Source organism: Syngnathus floridae, chromosome 1 (genome assembly GCF_059516105.1).
Source record: "Syngnathus floridae isolate MCC-2025c chromosome 1, RoL_Sflo_1.0, whole genome shotgun sequence".
In the NCBI taxonomy this organism is placed as follows: Eukaryota; Metazoa; Chordata; class Actinopteri; order Syngnathiformes; family Syngnathidae; genus Syngnathus; species Syngnathus floridae.
This window is the reverse complement of record NC_142413.1, coordinates 12,455,483-12,467,436: the sequence shown is the minus strand read 5'-3', so window position 1 is coordinate 12,467,436 and position 11,954 is coordinate 12,455,483. Positions and strand designations below refer to the sequence as shown.

Genomic DNA, 11,954 nt, shown 5'->3' with positions numbered 1-11,954 from the left:
CCTATTGCATATGAATCAATATTCTGCCTCACATATCCTCACCGAGGGTCACAAGGGGGGGAAAAAATCTAAAATTTCAGATCACAACTCTTGGTTAGCAGGAATATTTCTGTGGAAACTTGCTCAAGCAATCTTAGAACCCCAGTGGGAAAGTGGCAGCTGGCTTGTTATATGACAGAAAAAAACAGTGTTGCAGACAATATAAGTGCATAGAAATGATCACCCACATGTAAGACAACCGTTACTAGGGAACGGTTGAAAAGCAACCTGCTGCTCCACCTCATTGTTGACTTGCACTAATTGTGTGAAGCCAATTGAATTTATTTGCCCACCAATGGCTGAGTGACCCAGCTTCAAAAATGTGGATATGGTCAGATTGAGTGGTGTTTGTCTTGGGACGCCGGACTTTTCGCTCCAATTAACACCAGTGTCACCAAGAAATGCTTGAATGGACTTTTACTATGATGGTAGACAAGAGCTTGGTATATTTTAGACTGAAAATTAATTTTGGGGCAAAGTCAACACCTAAACCTATCTAAAGTTACAACTCACAGTCAGACTCACTAAAAGTCATTTTAATTTACAGAGAGACTACACCAGAAGATGCAAAGAAGATATTAACAAGAAGAATTAGAAGACCCGGGTCAAAATTGGTCAAGAAGTCTTAAATATTCTGGGAGAAGGTTTTACAAACTGATGAGACAAATATCATACTGTGCCTTTCCCAACACGATAGAAAAGCTGAAGACTTAAACGTATGGGCCTGAATTCTTTAATCCAGCCCCACTCAGCCTTATCAAGAGTCCTGTGACATTTGCTGCTTTTTTTAATTCTTCCACAATTGGTTGTTTAGAATGCATGTATTATTTTGCCCTTGAGAACCAAGGTACTATATTCCCACACACAACTCTGTCAATTTATGACAAATTAAGAATTCAATGAAATTCTGTATCATGCTACAAGATAATGAAACAAAAAAACACACTCCCAAAAACAACAAACACAGTCAATAAAGTGAAATATTCTGGAGTGACCAAATCGAGCTCCAGACCTAACGCTAAGGAATCAGTTTTATCTGCTAAATGGGGGATGAGTGCAAGAGAGTCACCACCATTAACACCTCCATTTCCGCTGTCTCTTGGTGTAGAAGTGTAAATTACAAATGATGAGATTTTATGCTTCTCGAATTGAGGTCAACGGTACAAAGTCTTTACATGTAATTTTTCTTCAATATCAGCACAGGAGCCAGCAGACAAAACCTGTGCTTACGTAACTTAATTCTCTTTTTATTAAGCGGGATGAGGTCTTATCTGTGCATTTGTTTTTCCTTATGTTTTACCTAAGTGCACCGCTGAGAGTGATTTCCTGTCTTTATATGAGTCAGTCAGTCTCGGAGTCAGGCCATAAATGAAAATGATGTTCACAAAGGTAATGAAAAGAAGTAATTATTTTGTCATTCAGAATCTGTTACAAACAACACATGAAGATGTTTTGTTCATGTATAAGCTGCACCAGACTATAAACCACAGATGTTTTAAAAATATATATACTCATTTCAATTACACGTAACACCAAAACAAATGATTTTACAATATCATAAAAATCATGAAAAATCCACAGATAAACCGCACCAGACTATAAACCGCAGGGTTCAAAGCTTGTGCAAAAAGTAGTGGCCTATAGTCCACAAATTATGGTAGTTTGGAATGTTTCACATAAGGGTCTTTACTTTGTCCAATGTCACCAAGTGCCTTTTGTCAGTCTGTATGACCACTGCGGGAGATTACGTCATCCATCATTCATTAAATAAAAAGGATCTCAAATCGTTTGCATGATTGAAATGTATCTGGACAGTAAACTCCAAAGTGACAAAACAAAGACAGGCAGATGACAAAAAGATAAGTGAATTTTGCAAATGAAGTAGAAATCGTTTGATTAAATGTAGGTCATGTTTGTCCTGGATTACCTCTAAAGCATTCAACAACCAACCAAATGGGGTTTTATGACATTACAACCTCAGGATAATTCAATATTTGTTCTAGGTTCTCATTCTACACGAGGTCAAGATAAAGAGACTTTCCAAGGCCTATACTGACCTTTGATACAATATTTTCTATATCCACCAATGATGTAACAAATATCAATTGTGTTCTGACAACAAGATTGGCAGATTGTTAAATAGCAGAAGCCCATAACAGAATTGCTCATCTCAGCAGAGGTGAGGCTTCTGAGTCGTGTTATGTAATCAGAGCACAATTTAGCCTCTCTCATGCATGGATGCAGAACAGTAGGAAAGGTCATGCTGACGCTGCCAGGCATTAGTAAGTTACTAACTTCTGCTTAGTTTAACTAACTATTTTTACTGTTTTTTATCTCTCTACTTTCCCAAAACAGCTGATCTTCCAATGCTGAATATAAAAAATGGTCTGAATATGTTCCACCATGTTTTTGTAGTATCTGAGAAAATTGATGGTCACTGACAAAAAAAACTCAGCAGATTTACTGTTGCGTGTTTACACTACAACTATTCAGGTGTTTGCTTTGTTGCTGAAGATAATGAATACACAGCTGATGTTGCATTGACTGAAATCCATCCAACATCTTTTTAATTTTATTTATTTATTTATTTATTTATTTATTTATTTATTTATTTATTTATTTATTTACTTATTACATATGCAGTTCAAGGTTGCAATGAGCTGGACCACATCCCTGCTGGCTTCAGGCAGACTACATATATTTAGAAGTTATATTCTCAGCCCCCTACTGTATGTATCTAAAACGACCCCATTAGCCCTGGGAGAGCAGGGATGCAGTGCTACGCTGGGGATAAGGGGCGCTAAGATATTTGTGTAGCCCCGGTTAAGCACCTTCAGCATTTTATTTGATATTCCAAAATATGCTGCACGTGTATTTCTTGGGTTGTTCCCGACATCTGATGAAAATCTCATGTTGATACCACTGCTGGAAATATATTTTGTGATAAAATTGGTGATGTGTTGAATACATCTTTCAGTCACTGTATACATTATATTTTAAGCACCCCTATGTATTGACCAAGCACCCTTTGAGCCCCGGGAGAGAATATATCATGGGGCTGAGCCTGTGGAAGAGAAAAAAAATCCTGGAGCTATGCCTGGCAGAAGAAAATGTTATTTTGTGGTTTGCTGCAGGTGGATGTATAAGTTTAGCTTTGATTTCATGTTTTAGAGGACTCAAATAGAAAATAAATTTATTTGCAAGTAAACATCAACCATCTTTGTTCAGAGACCAAAATGTGCACCCCCACCAGGGACAACAAAATAATAAGACGCCACACATTTGTTATATTTTAGGTAAAATAAATAAATAAATAAATAAATAAATAAATAAATAAATAAATAAATAAATAAATAACTCTGAACCCATGGAGCAAGGAGCATAGAAGTAAAAGTAGATATGCTCAACACTGGGACAGACTGTAAATGGTTAGTGAAAAAACTTTTTTTTTTCTTTCACTATTTTGGATTGTCGATGGTATTTAGCAAAACCCATGAGCAAGCCTGTTATCATCAGCTCAATATGGCACCTTATTTCGGTCAGAAAAATCACGTCTGTGCCATTAATCCAAGCAACAGAAGATTCAACTCTATACAATTCGTTCTTTTTTTAAATTGTAGGTCATATTAAGGGCGCAAATGTTTTTGAAATGATTTGCTTGATCTGGTTTGTTACGTCACAAAAAAAAAGTTGCCGTCATGCTGTCATAGGGGCTTTAGGACCTAGCGGGGCACTGTTACTGAGAGCTTCCAGAGCACATCATAATGGCTGTATGTCAACTGTATATGATTGTGTTTATCTGAGTGCAACTGGCGACACGTTCAAAGTCGAACGTCTTTCACATTTGTGTCGCGATTGCTTCAGTGGTGATATTGTGACTGTGCTTGTGGCTCGTTTCATTCCTGTCAATGGAGCACATCCGACTTCCTAAGGTAACCGCAAATCTGATGGAGTCATCATTTCCATCTCACTGACATAGCTGTAAAACCGTCACTCGGTTCTTCAGGTTTATGCTCAGCAATATACAGTCTCCAGTGAAAGGTGGTAAGAAGCGAGAGTCACGTAGACTGATCGCTGGGGGGCGTTTCAGTGTAATGTGAGTCAGTGCAAGTCAATCCACGCTGTCAAAGGGAATTGAGAATGACGTCATTCATGATGAATGTTTTTGATTCTGCTCCTGTCTCCACCAGGTGGAGAAGGTCAGGCTGCTAGACAGAGTGTTCACCAAAAAGAGCAGGGTGGGCACCCTCTACCTGACGGCCACCCACACCATCTTTGTGGAGAGGGAAGGGCGAATGTGCAATGAAACCTGGGTAAGTCAATGATGGATGAATGGAATTTTTCAAAGACAAGTGTGAACATGATTTTTCTGTCCTCTTTACAGTGCAAAACCGAATCTTCATGGGTATTTTTTGTTTGTTTTATTAGGTGCTTCATAGTTTGGTTTTCAGAGTAGAGAAACAAGCGACCACACCTTCTGGATGCCCTCTGCTTATACACTGCAAAAACTTCCAGGTTCTTCATTTTGTCATACCCGAAGAGCGAGAGTGCCATGATGTACACGTGTCACTGCAGCGTCTCTCCCAACCAGGTGAATTGCTTGCTTCAAGAAAAGCATGGCTTTGCTAATGTAGCCTAAAAAAAATTTGGGCTGGCAAATACGTTTGTCCGTATTCGTAAATGTACGTTCAAACGTACACGATTTTAAGAGTGTGATCCCTTGTGGACTAGACTTGGTGACCCCTGGCCTAGATTTGATCAATATATTAAAAAATAACAAGTGAAATTGTATATTTGCAATTTTATGCTTTCATTGTGGCTGCACTGCATGATTTTTGTCAGTGCTCCGATCCATCGGCCACCGATTATGTTTGACAAATTTGATATAAAACTTAAATTTCGCAAAACCTACTTTCAGCTCTCAAAGTATTAATTCTAAAATATGTCCCAAAGACAACTTTATTCCTCCTCCCCCAGTGTGTGTACTCACTGTGAGCACAGTATCCGCTCCCTTCATTTTAACATGAACACACATAACACCACACTTTTGAGAATAATTTGCGGGTTTAACAGATGAGGAAAAACAAACAATTCAGCTCACAATCAGGAAGCGGTTCCCATCATTCACTTGAAAGAGACAGCTCAAAAAACTGGGTTGTTCACAACCTGGTGATTGACTGACTGGTGTCTAATCTAGGGAGCGGGGGGCATGGTGGGAATTTCCCAAACGTCCGCGGTCAATTTCCGGGCCGGTCGTCTCACCATCGGCACTACCTGTTGATAGTTTTTTTTGTAAAAAACAACAAAAGAAAGCCTTTTCCAGTGTTTGGTTCACTGATTTAAGCATGTAAGATTCTATTTCTCAAGCTGACTTCTCTCAACCTTTATTGTATTTGGTAGAGCGTTATGATGAGCTATATTGCTTTTCATATAAACCAAATATTGACGAGAAGGAGAGACGACAGGAGTGGGACTTTTTGGACCTCCGAGCTGAGTACAGCAGAATGGGAATCCCAAACTCCCTTTGGAAACACTCGTTGGTAAACCAGCACTACAAGGTCAGGGCCCAGAGATCTGTGAATAAGCAATTTATGTTCACACAAATGTGGACCGTGCAATAAAGTGGTTGTGTTTATTTTTTTAGGTGAGTGACACTTACCCTGCTGAACTCTTTGTACCCGTGTCAACAACTCCGTCAGTCATTGCAGCAAGCTCCAAGTTCAGAAGCAGAGGAAGATTTCCTACTCTTTCATACTATTACAAAGAAAATCATGTAAGTGGATGACATGGCACGTTTCTTTTTTGCTTTTTGTGTGATTCTTCATAAAATTTCTTAACTGTTAGAAAACGAATCAAACTTGTTGGTACTACTAGTGGAGTGGTTCTTAACCTGGATTCGATTGAATGCTAGAGGTTCAGCAGAGCCTCCCCTGCGGAGGTCCAAACATACCTGATTTATCGTGTAAATTTGTGATGACGCATATCTGAATTGGTCTCGTAAAGGCAACTGCAGAAGTTATACTGATTTGCAGGTATGTTATTTGTTGTGAGTTCATGCATTGTGTTGGTTTTTGTTCTTGGGACAAGGTGATGTAAAAAGCATCGATGCCTTGAATTTGAAAAAAAATATATATATTTTTCACTAAAGAGGGGTTCGGTGAATGCGCATATGAAACTAGTGGGCTTCTGTACCTCCACCAAAGTTAAGAACCATTGTACTAGTGGCTTAATACTCTTGTCAGTGCAAAAAGCACTTTGTATTGAAACAGCTTAGGTCTGTTTGACTTCAAACAATGTGATGGCTTTTGTATGATTGAGCATTCTTCACATTTATGTCCTCTGGTCAAGTCTGATATCGTCCAAGCCTCCAAGGAAAAAAGGGTTTTGTGTGAAGGATTGCCCAGCATTCTGAGTAAATATGGTTAATGTCCTTCACTGGTCCCACATGACTCTTGAGCTAAAGCATCTTGGCCACATTCATGCTCATAAGCCTTAATGTTCATAAATCATTCAATTAGTCCTTAACGCGGCAGTTGAGAGTGCTTTATGAGCGTAAGGTCAACTTCCCAGGGTTGAGGGCCCAGTGTGTGAAGCCTTAAACATACAAAAGACTTAAGTTTGGTTAATCGGTCTGAAGGGAGAACTGAATCATAATAATTCTTGGCTTTGTCCCCTGTGGCTAATAAATGGAGATATGAGAAGATTATTTCTCCTAATTCAAATGCCTTGTATTTGTCCCCGCAAATATCCATGTAAAGTAATAATTGATGGGATGAGCAGTGTGAAAGCATCCACAAATGAAGCTTCCTCTCGCCAGGCCACCATCTGCCGGAGCAGTCAACCTCTTTCAGGCTTCAATGCGCGTTCCTTCGAGGATGAGCAGATGCTGGAGGCCATACTGAGGTCCAATCCCCGCAGCGACTTCATGTATGTGGTGGATACCAGGCCCAAGGTGAGCCCCATGGATGGAAGGAATGCGCTGCAATAATACAAGCCGTTCAGTATTGTGGTGTGTGTTCAGGTGGGCTTTATTTTCAAACAGAATTTGCAGCTGGATATGCCTCAAAGAGAAACACTCGGGGGAATCTCGGCTCTTGTCTAGAAACGCTATGATCAGTGTTATGTAACTTGAATTGGTCTACTCTAAAACACCCAAAACAACACGATCTTTCTAACAAGCAGCCAAATATCTTTCCAGTTAAATGCGATGGCAAATCGAGCAGCGGGAAAAGGCTATGAAAATGAGGACAACTACTCCCACATTAAATTCCAGTTCATCGCCATTGAGAACATCCATGTGATGAGGAACAGCCAACAAAAAATGCTAGAAGGTACAATAATCACTAACTCTCACAGAGGCTTTATTGCTGGAATGTTTTGTTGGCAGTGCACTCATCACTGTTTCTGAAATGTTTTCATCACTTGAATGTTTATGGAAAAAAAATGTCTGATATTTGGCATCATCTTTGGAAGGCTTGTTATTTTCACATGAGTATATAGCACAGCTTGCAAGACCAAGTTGTAACTTTGGCTTTCAGATGCACTCGGCCACACGGCACTGCGCTGCAATCAGGCCTCAATCGAGACCACAGGAGAATTTCTGGGTATTGTGCCGGGGTGATCCCAGGAAGACTTTGAATCCATCTGGGTTTTATTTCTGAGTTATTTTGGTTTCCTGGAGTGCACAATCTGCGACCTACCCCCAAAGCAAAACCGAGGGCGTGAGAATGATGCAGTCCCTCGTCTGAATCGTTGTAGCTGCTGTCCACTTATTATAACTCTTTGCCTCCTGGCAGCTCAGAAGTCTTAAAATATTGAGGCAAAGCCCCCGCCCCTCCAGAGATTGCTAGCGTGGCCGACGGCATACTTGAATCCAATTTTAAAGACCCCCCTGATGCATCGGCTTAAATGTTTCATTTAGGTGGTAGCCTCGCTCTCGTACAATAAGTAACCGTGATCAAATTGTTCACCTGCTCACCTTTCCTTGCCCCAAAAAGATACACAAATCTGTACAATTTGCTGGTGCTAGTGAAAATGGTTGTCCGTTTGGGTCTCTGAAGTGCCTCCCCAGTCATCAAGTATGAACACAACCAAGCAAATGTTGCCTGCTATCTGTTTTTAAAAATGTGAGCAGGCCGTTACAACTTGTACTAATTATTGATGTGACTGCCGGGCTACATGGAAACACTTAAAGCAGAGTTGCTTAAGCTAACAGCATTTTCAGCCTTAGCTTCAGAATCCATCTAGTAATGGCACGAATTTGATGCACAGTTTATCTTCGCGGGCCACATAAAATGATGTGGCGGGCCGTATCTGGCCCCCAGGCCTTGAGTTTGACACCTGTGAGTTAAAGGAAATGTGTCTTGAGCAAGAACAAATAGATGTATGTCCTTTCGTAAAGTCCAGTATTTTCGATGTTTCCTGGCACTAAGACAGCTGTGTTGTGAATACAGTGTGTGAGCTGCGTTCCCCTTCTATGTGCAACTTCCTGGAGGGCCTGGAGAGCTCAGGCTGGCTGAAGCACATCAAAGCTGTTTTGGATGCAGGCATCTTCATCGCCAAGGTCAGTCTTCAAATGAATCCCTGCTGTCTTCTTCACTTCTCCTCAAAATATTACTTTACGAGTGTGTAACGTACTTTTGATTAATAATACAATTTTCACAATAATGCTCTACAAATCTTACATAATAATATATTTTATCCTCTTTAAAACATTAAACCAACCAAATTGCTGTCAGGTCCATAAATATTGGGACGCTGACACAATTGTCATCTTTCTGGCTCTAATCATCACCACAATGAATTTCAAATGAAACAGACTTTCATCTTTTACTGACCGGTGTCAGAATTACAAAAGTTTCTATGTGTATGCACGTTGCAGGCCGTCGCAGAAGAGGGTGCCAGTGTTCTGGTTCACTGTTCAGATGGTTGGGACCGGACTGCTCAAGTGTGCTCTGTGGCCAGCGTGCTGTTGGATCCATACTACCGCACCATCAAAGGATTCATGGTACAGAGTGACTTTCTCTATCCAATCGATATACAGAAAAAAGGCTACGTGGGGTGGATGTGTCAGAAGTATGGATGGGAGACTGGCAGCACCCTGACAACGTTCAAGAAAAGCGCTTAAAAAATTGATTACGCTATAACACAGACAAGGGCTTGCAAAAGACCTCCAGGGTCATAGTTTGTGGACACCCCTGCTTGAGTCCTCCTAATATGACTTGTCTTTGCAATTAGGTCCTGATCGAGAAAGACTGGGTGTCATTCGGTCACAAGTTCTCTCACAGGTTTGATGATTAGTTTCACAGCATGATTCTTTTTATGTTGTAGTGTAGTCTAACACTGCTCAATTTCTATTCAGATGCAACCACTTACTCGGAGACCTGAAAGAAGTGTCTCCTGTTATCGATCAGTTCTTGGAGTGCGTGTGGCAAGTCATGGAGCAGTTTCCCTGCGCTTTTGAGTTCAATGAGCGGTTTCTAATCACCATTCACAGCCACATCTACTCCTGCCAGTATGGCAACTTTATTGGCAACAACCAGAGGGAAAGGATAGAACTACGGTAAGATTTAAACTTTTTTTTTTACCCCTTTTTAACAAAATAATACATTTCTCCATGTATTCTTTATTCAATTTAATTTCACATCATTTAGACTTTGTGAGAGGACCCACTCGTTGTGGCATCATCTGTGGTCAAACCGGGCAGACTACACTAACCTCTTGTACAGACCTGACCACCAGACAAAGGGAGTCCTTCAGCCAACTACCGCCCCCTGTTGGTTCAAGTATGTCACACCATTTAGTCAACGTTTCACATAGGAAATAGAAATGATCCATCTCAATCTGAAAACTGTCTTAAAACATAAACGTACATTTTTAACTATCATGCCAGTGTTATGTTTTATGCCACTTTTAAGCACTTGCTGTGAGTAAACATTGTTTCATCCCTTTGGTCAGCTCTAAATAAATGACGATGATGACTATCATTGTTATTATTATTTATCTTAGATTTTGGAGGGGGTTGTACAACCGATTTGACCGAGGGATGCATCCTCGTCAGTCTGTAGAGGATTACCTGCGGGCCATTCGAGAGGAAAATGAACAGTTAGAGGAGCTGCTCGTCATGCACAAACAGGTGAAAGATTTAAAACAGTCAGCACAGTCATGTAGGTTTTAATACTAAAAATGTCTTATATGATTAATAGAAAATTTCTAAACTGGAGGAGAAGCAGCTGTGCAATCGTAGCCCTAAAGCAGCCACCTTTGATAAAAGCCCCACAGCCTGGGTTTTTGGTAATGATCTCGGCCTGGCAAACACCCCTCAAGACTACACGTCAGGCTTCCTGACCAGCAGCCCCTGTCAGCTGAAGACACCACACAGCGCCCTCCTGACCCTCTCACCCCAAGACTTAAACAAAACATACGACTGCAGCAACGGCAGTGATGTGGAGTCTGGGATAGCAGACCTGAGCTGCCGTTCACCTTTTAGTGAAGAGAGCGCCAGAGATCAAGATTCTGACGATGATGCCTAAACAAATGTAGCATGTAGTGGAAGTTCTACAAGCAGCAGCCACGTGACCAATTTGTTTTGCATATGATGTGGTGGAGGCTCCTTGTTGCCACATAAACTAGTTCAACGCCATTTGCTGTAGTTCACATTTAACTTGGACACAATGAAGAGTTAAATTGCCTCTTGTCTTGGGGCAAATTAAACCATTGTGTAAACAGTTTCAAGTAGTCAAGTGCATCATCTGCCTCACAGGCCAGTTTGTCGGGCCCATTATCCACTCCAAAAAACATTACTACCCCCGAGTGATCTACTTGAACACAGTGCAAGTACTGCTCTTTGATAATGGTCTTCCATATTTTGACATATCAAAAGATTTAGCAGCTAAACATATAAAAATACACAAACTAACCAAATAAGATAGTCCATCGCTACAAATGAGAAGCATGACATACATCATCAGCGGAAGAACATATTGAAGTTTTGTCTGAACAAATAAACAAGTAACGGTCCAATGAGAGCAAGATTCTCAAATGATGCAAGGTAAACATGTTATACTGGTTATCAGGTGGAAATTTTCATCTCAACCAGAGCACTTGGTATTAAGAAATTGACATTCAGTGTGGGAGCCGGTAAAAGAAGGCACTGTCCTCAGACAAATGATTATAAATGAATACGGCTACAGTAAGATAATCATGCTGAAGCTACTTGATCAACAAATTTCATTTTCATGACCTGACCACAGTGATGATGGATGGAGCTGTTGGACCATTGACAGCATGTCCCAGAGTTAGTGGGAGAGTCCCGAGGTCATATTTGTGTCTGCAAATCAGGTGTTTTACTGTACTGTACACTCTTGCCAGTGAAAAATACAGCTTGCAAATGTATTTTCGTACTTTTTTTTTTAAATTTTGCTGCGCATGCATGTCATCTATTATAAAAAGTGAAAATGTATTTGAACGAGCTGAAATATTTTGACTATGGATTTATGTATTCATGTGGAATGAGAGCCCATGTTGGTTGTACTGTATGATTACATTCAGAAGTTTTGTTAATTGTTTTTTATGTGAAAAGAAATAAGGTATTGCTTTTCCCTGCACTTTCCCAATAAAGTTCATTTTATTAAATTTACTACGCAATTCTAAATAACAAACTGTGCCATCTACCCTTAAATTGTTTCAAAATGGAAAGACCCTACTGAAGTAGATTTATAGACTTAATTGGGTGCTGTGACCCAAATACAGAACATTTGAGCGTGACTACTTGAATACACTATAACTTCAAATAGAATGCCAATTATAAATTTAGAGAGATAGTGGTGGAGTAGTTGGAATAGATCAGTGGAATGATGTGAAATGTTTCCTTAAAATACATTATAGATTACAGTACTCACTTGCTTAATTGTCAG

The 11,954-nt window shown here is 40.2% G+C and overlaps 1 protein-coding gene across 2 annotated transcripts; it reads left to right on the top strand.

The window, feature by feature from the left end:
- The first annotated feature begins 3,767 nt into the window (after window positions 1-3,767).
- mtmr7a (myotubularin related protein 7a) lies at window positions 3,768-11,677 on the top strand. Of its 2 annotated transcripts, XM_088386784.1 has the most exons (15): window positions 3,768-3,971; window positions 4,046-4,135; window positions 4,230-4,352; window positions 4,468-4,630; window positions 5,440-5,597; window positions 5,684-5,812; window positions 6,857-6,991; window positions 7,238-7,370; window positions 8,493-8,602; window positions 8,921-9,046; window positions 9,277-9,326; window positions 9,401-9,601; window positions 9,693-9,824; window positions 10,048-10,174; window positions 10,245-11,677. In XM_088386784.1, the coding sequence occupies exons 3-15, from the start codon at window positions 4,335-4,337 to the stop codon at window positions 10,569-10,571; spliced, it is 1,809 nt and encodes a 602-aa protein (XP_088242910.1). In that variant the 5' UTR covers window positions 3,768-3,971; window positions 4,046-4,135; window positions 4,230-4,334; the 3' UTR covers window positions 10,572-11,677. The 2 variants fall into 2 exon arrangements, with proteins under 2 accessions (XP_088242910.1, XP_088242905.1); XM_088386779.1 differs by lacking the exon at window positions 4,046-4,135.
- Window positions 11,678-11,954: the final 277 nt, after the last annotated feature.

Bases quoted from the DNA above. Each gene is read 5' to 3' on its own strand.
- mtmr7a (XM_088386779.1), top strand. From the start codon at position 3,948: ATGGAGCACATCCGACTTCCTAAG. The intron at 6,992-7,237 runs GTGAGCCCCATG...ATATCTTTCCAG, and splicing joins TGGTGGATACCAGGCCCAAG to TTAAATGCGATGGCAAATCG. The intron at 9,825-10,047 runs GTATGTCACACC...TATTTATCTTAG, and splicing joins ACCGCCCCCTGTTGGTTCAA to ATTTTGGAGGGGGTTGTACA.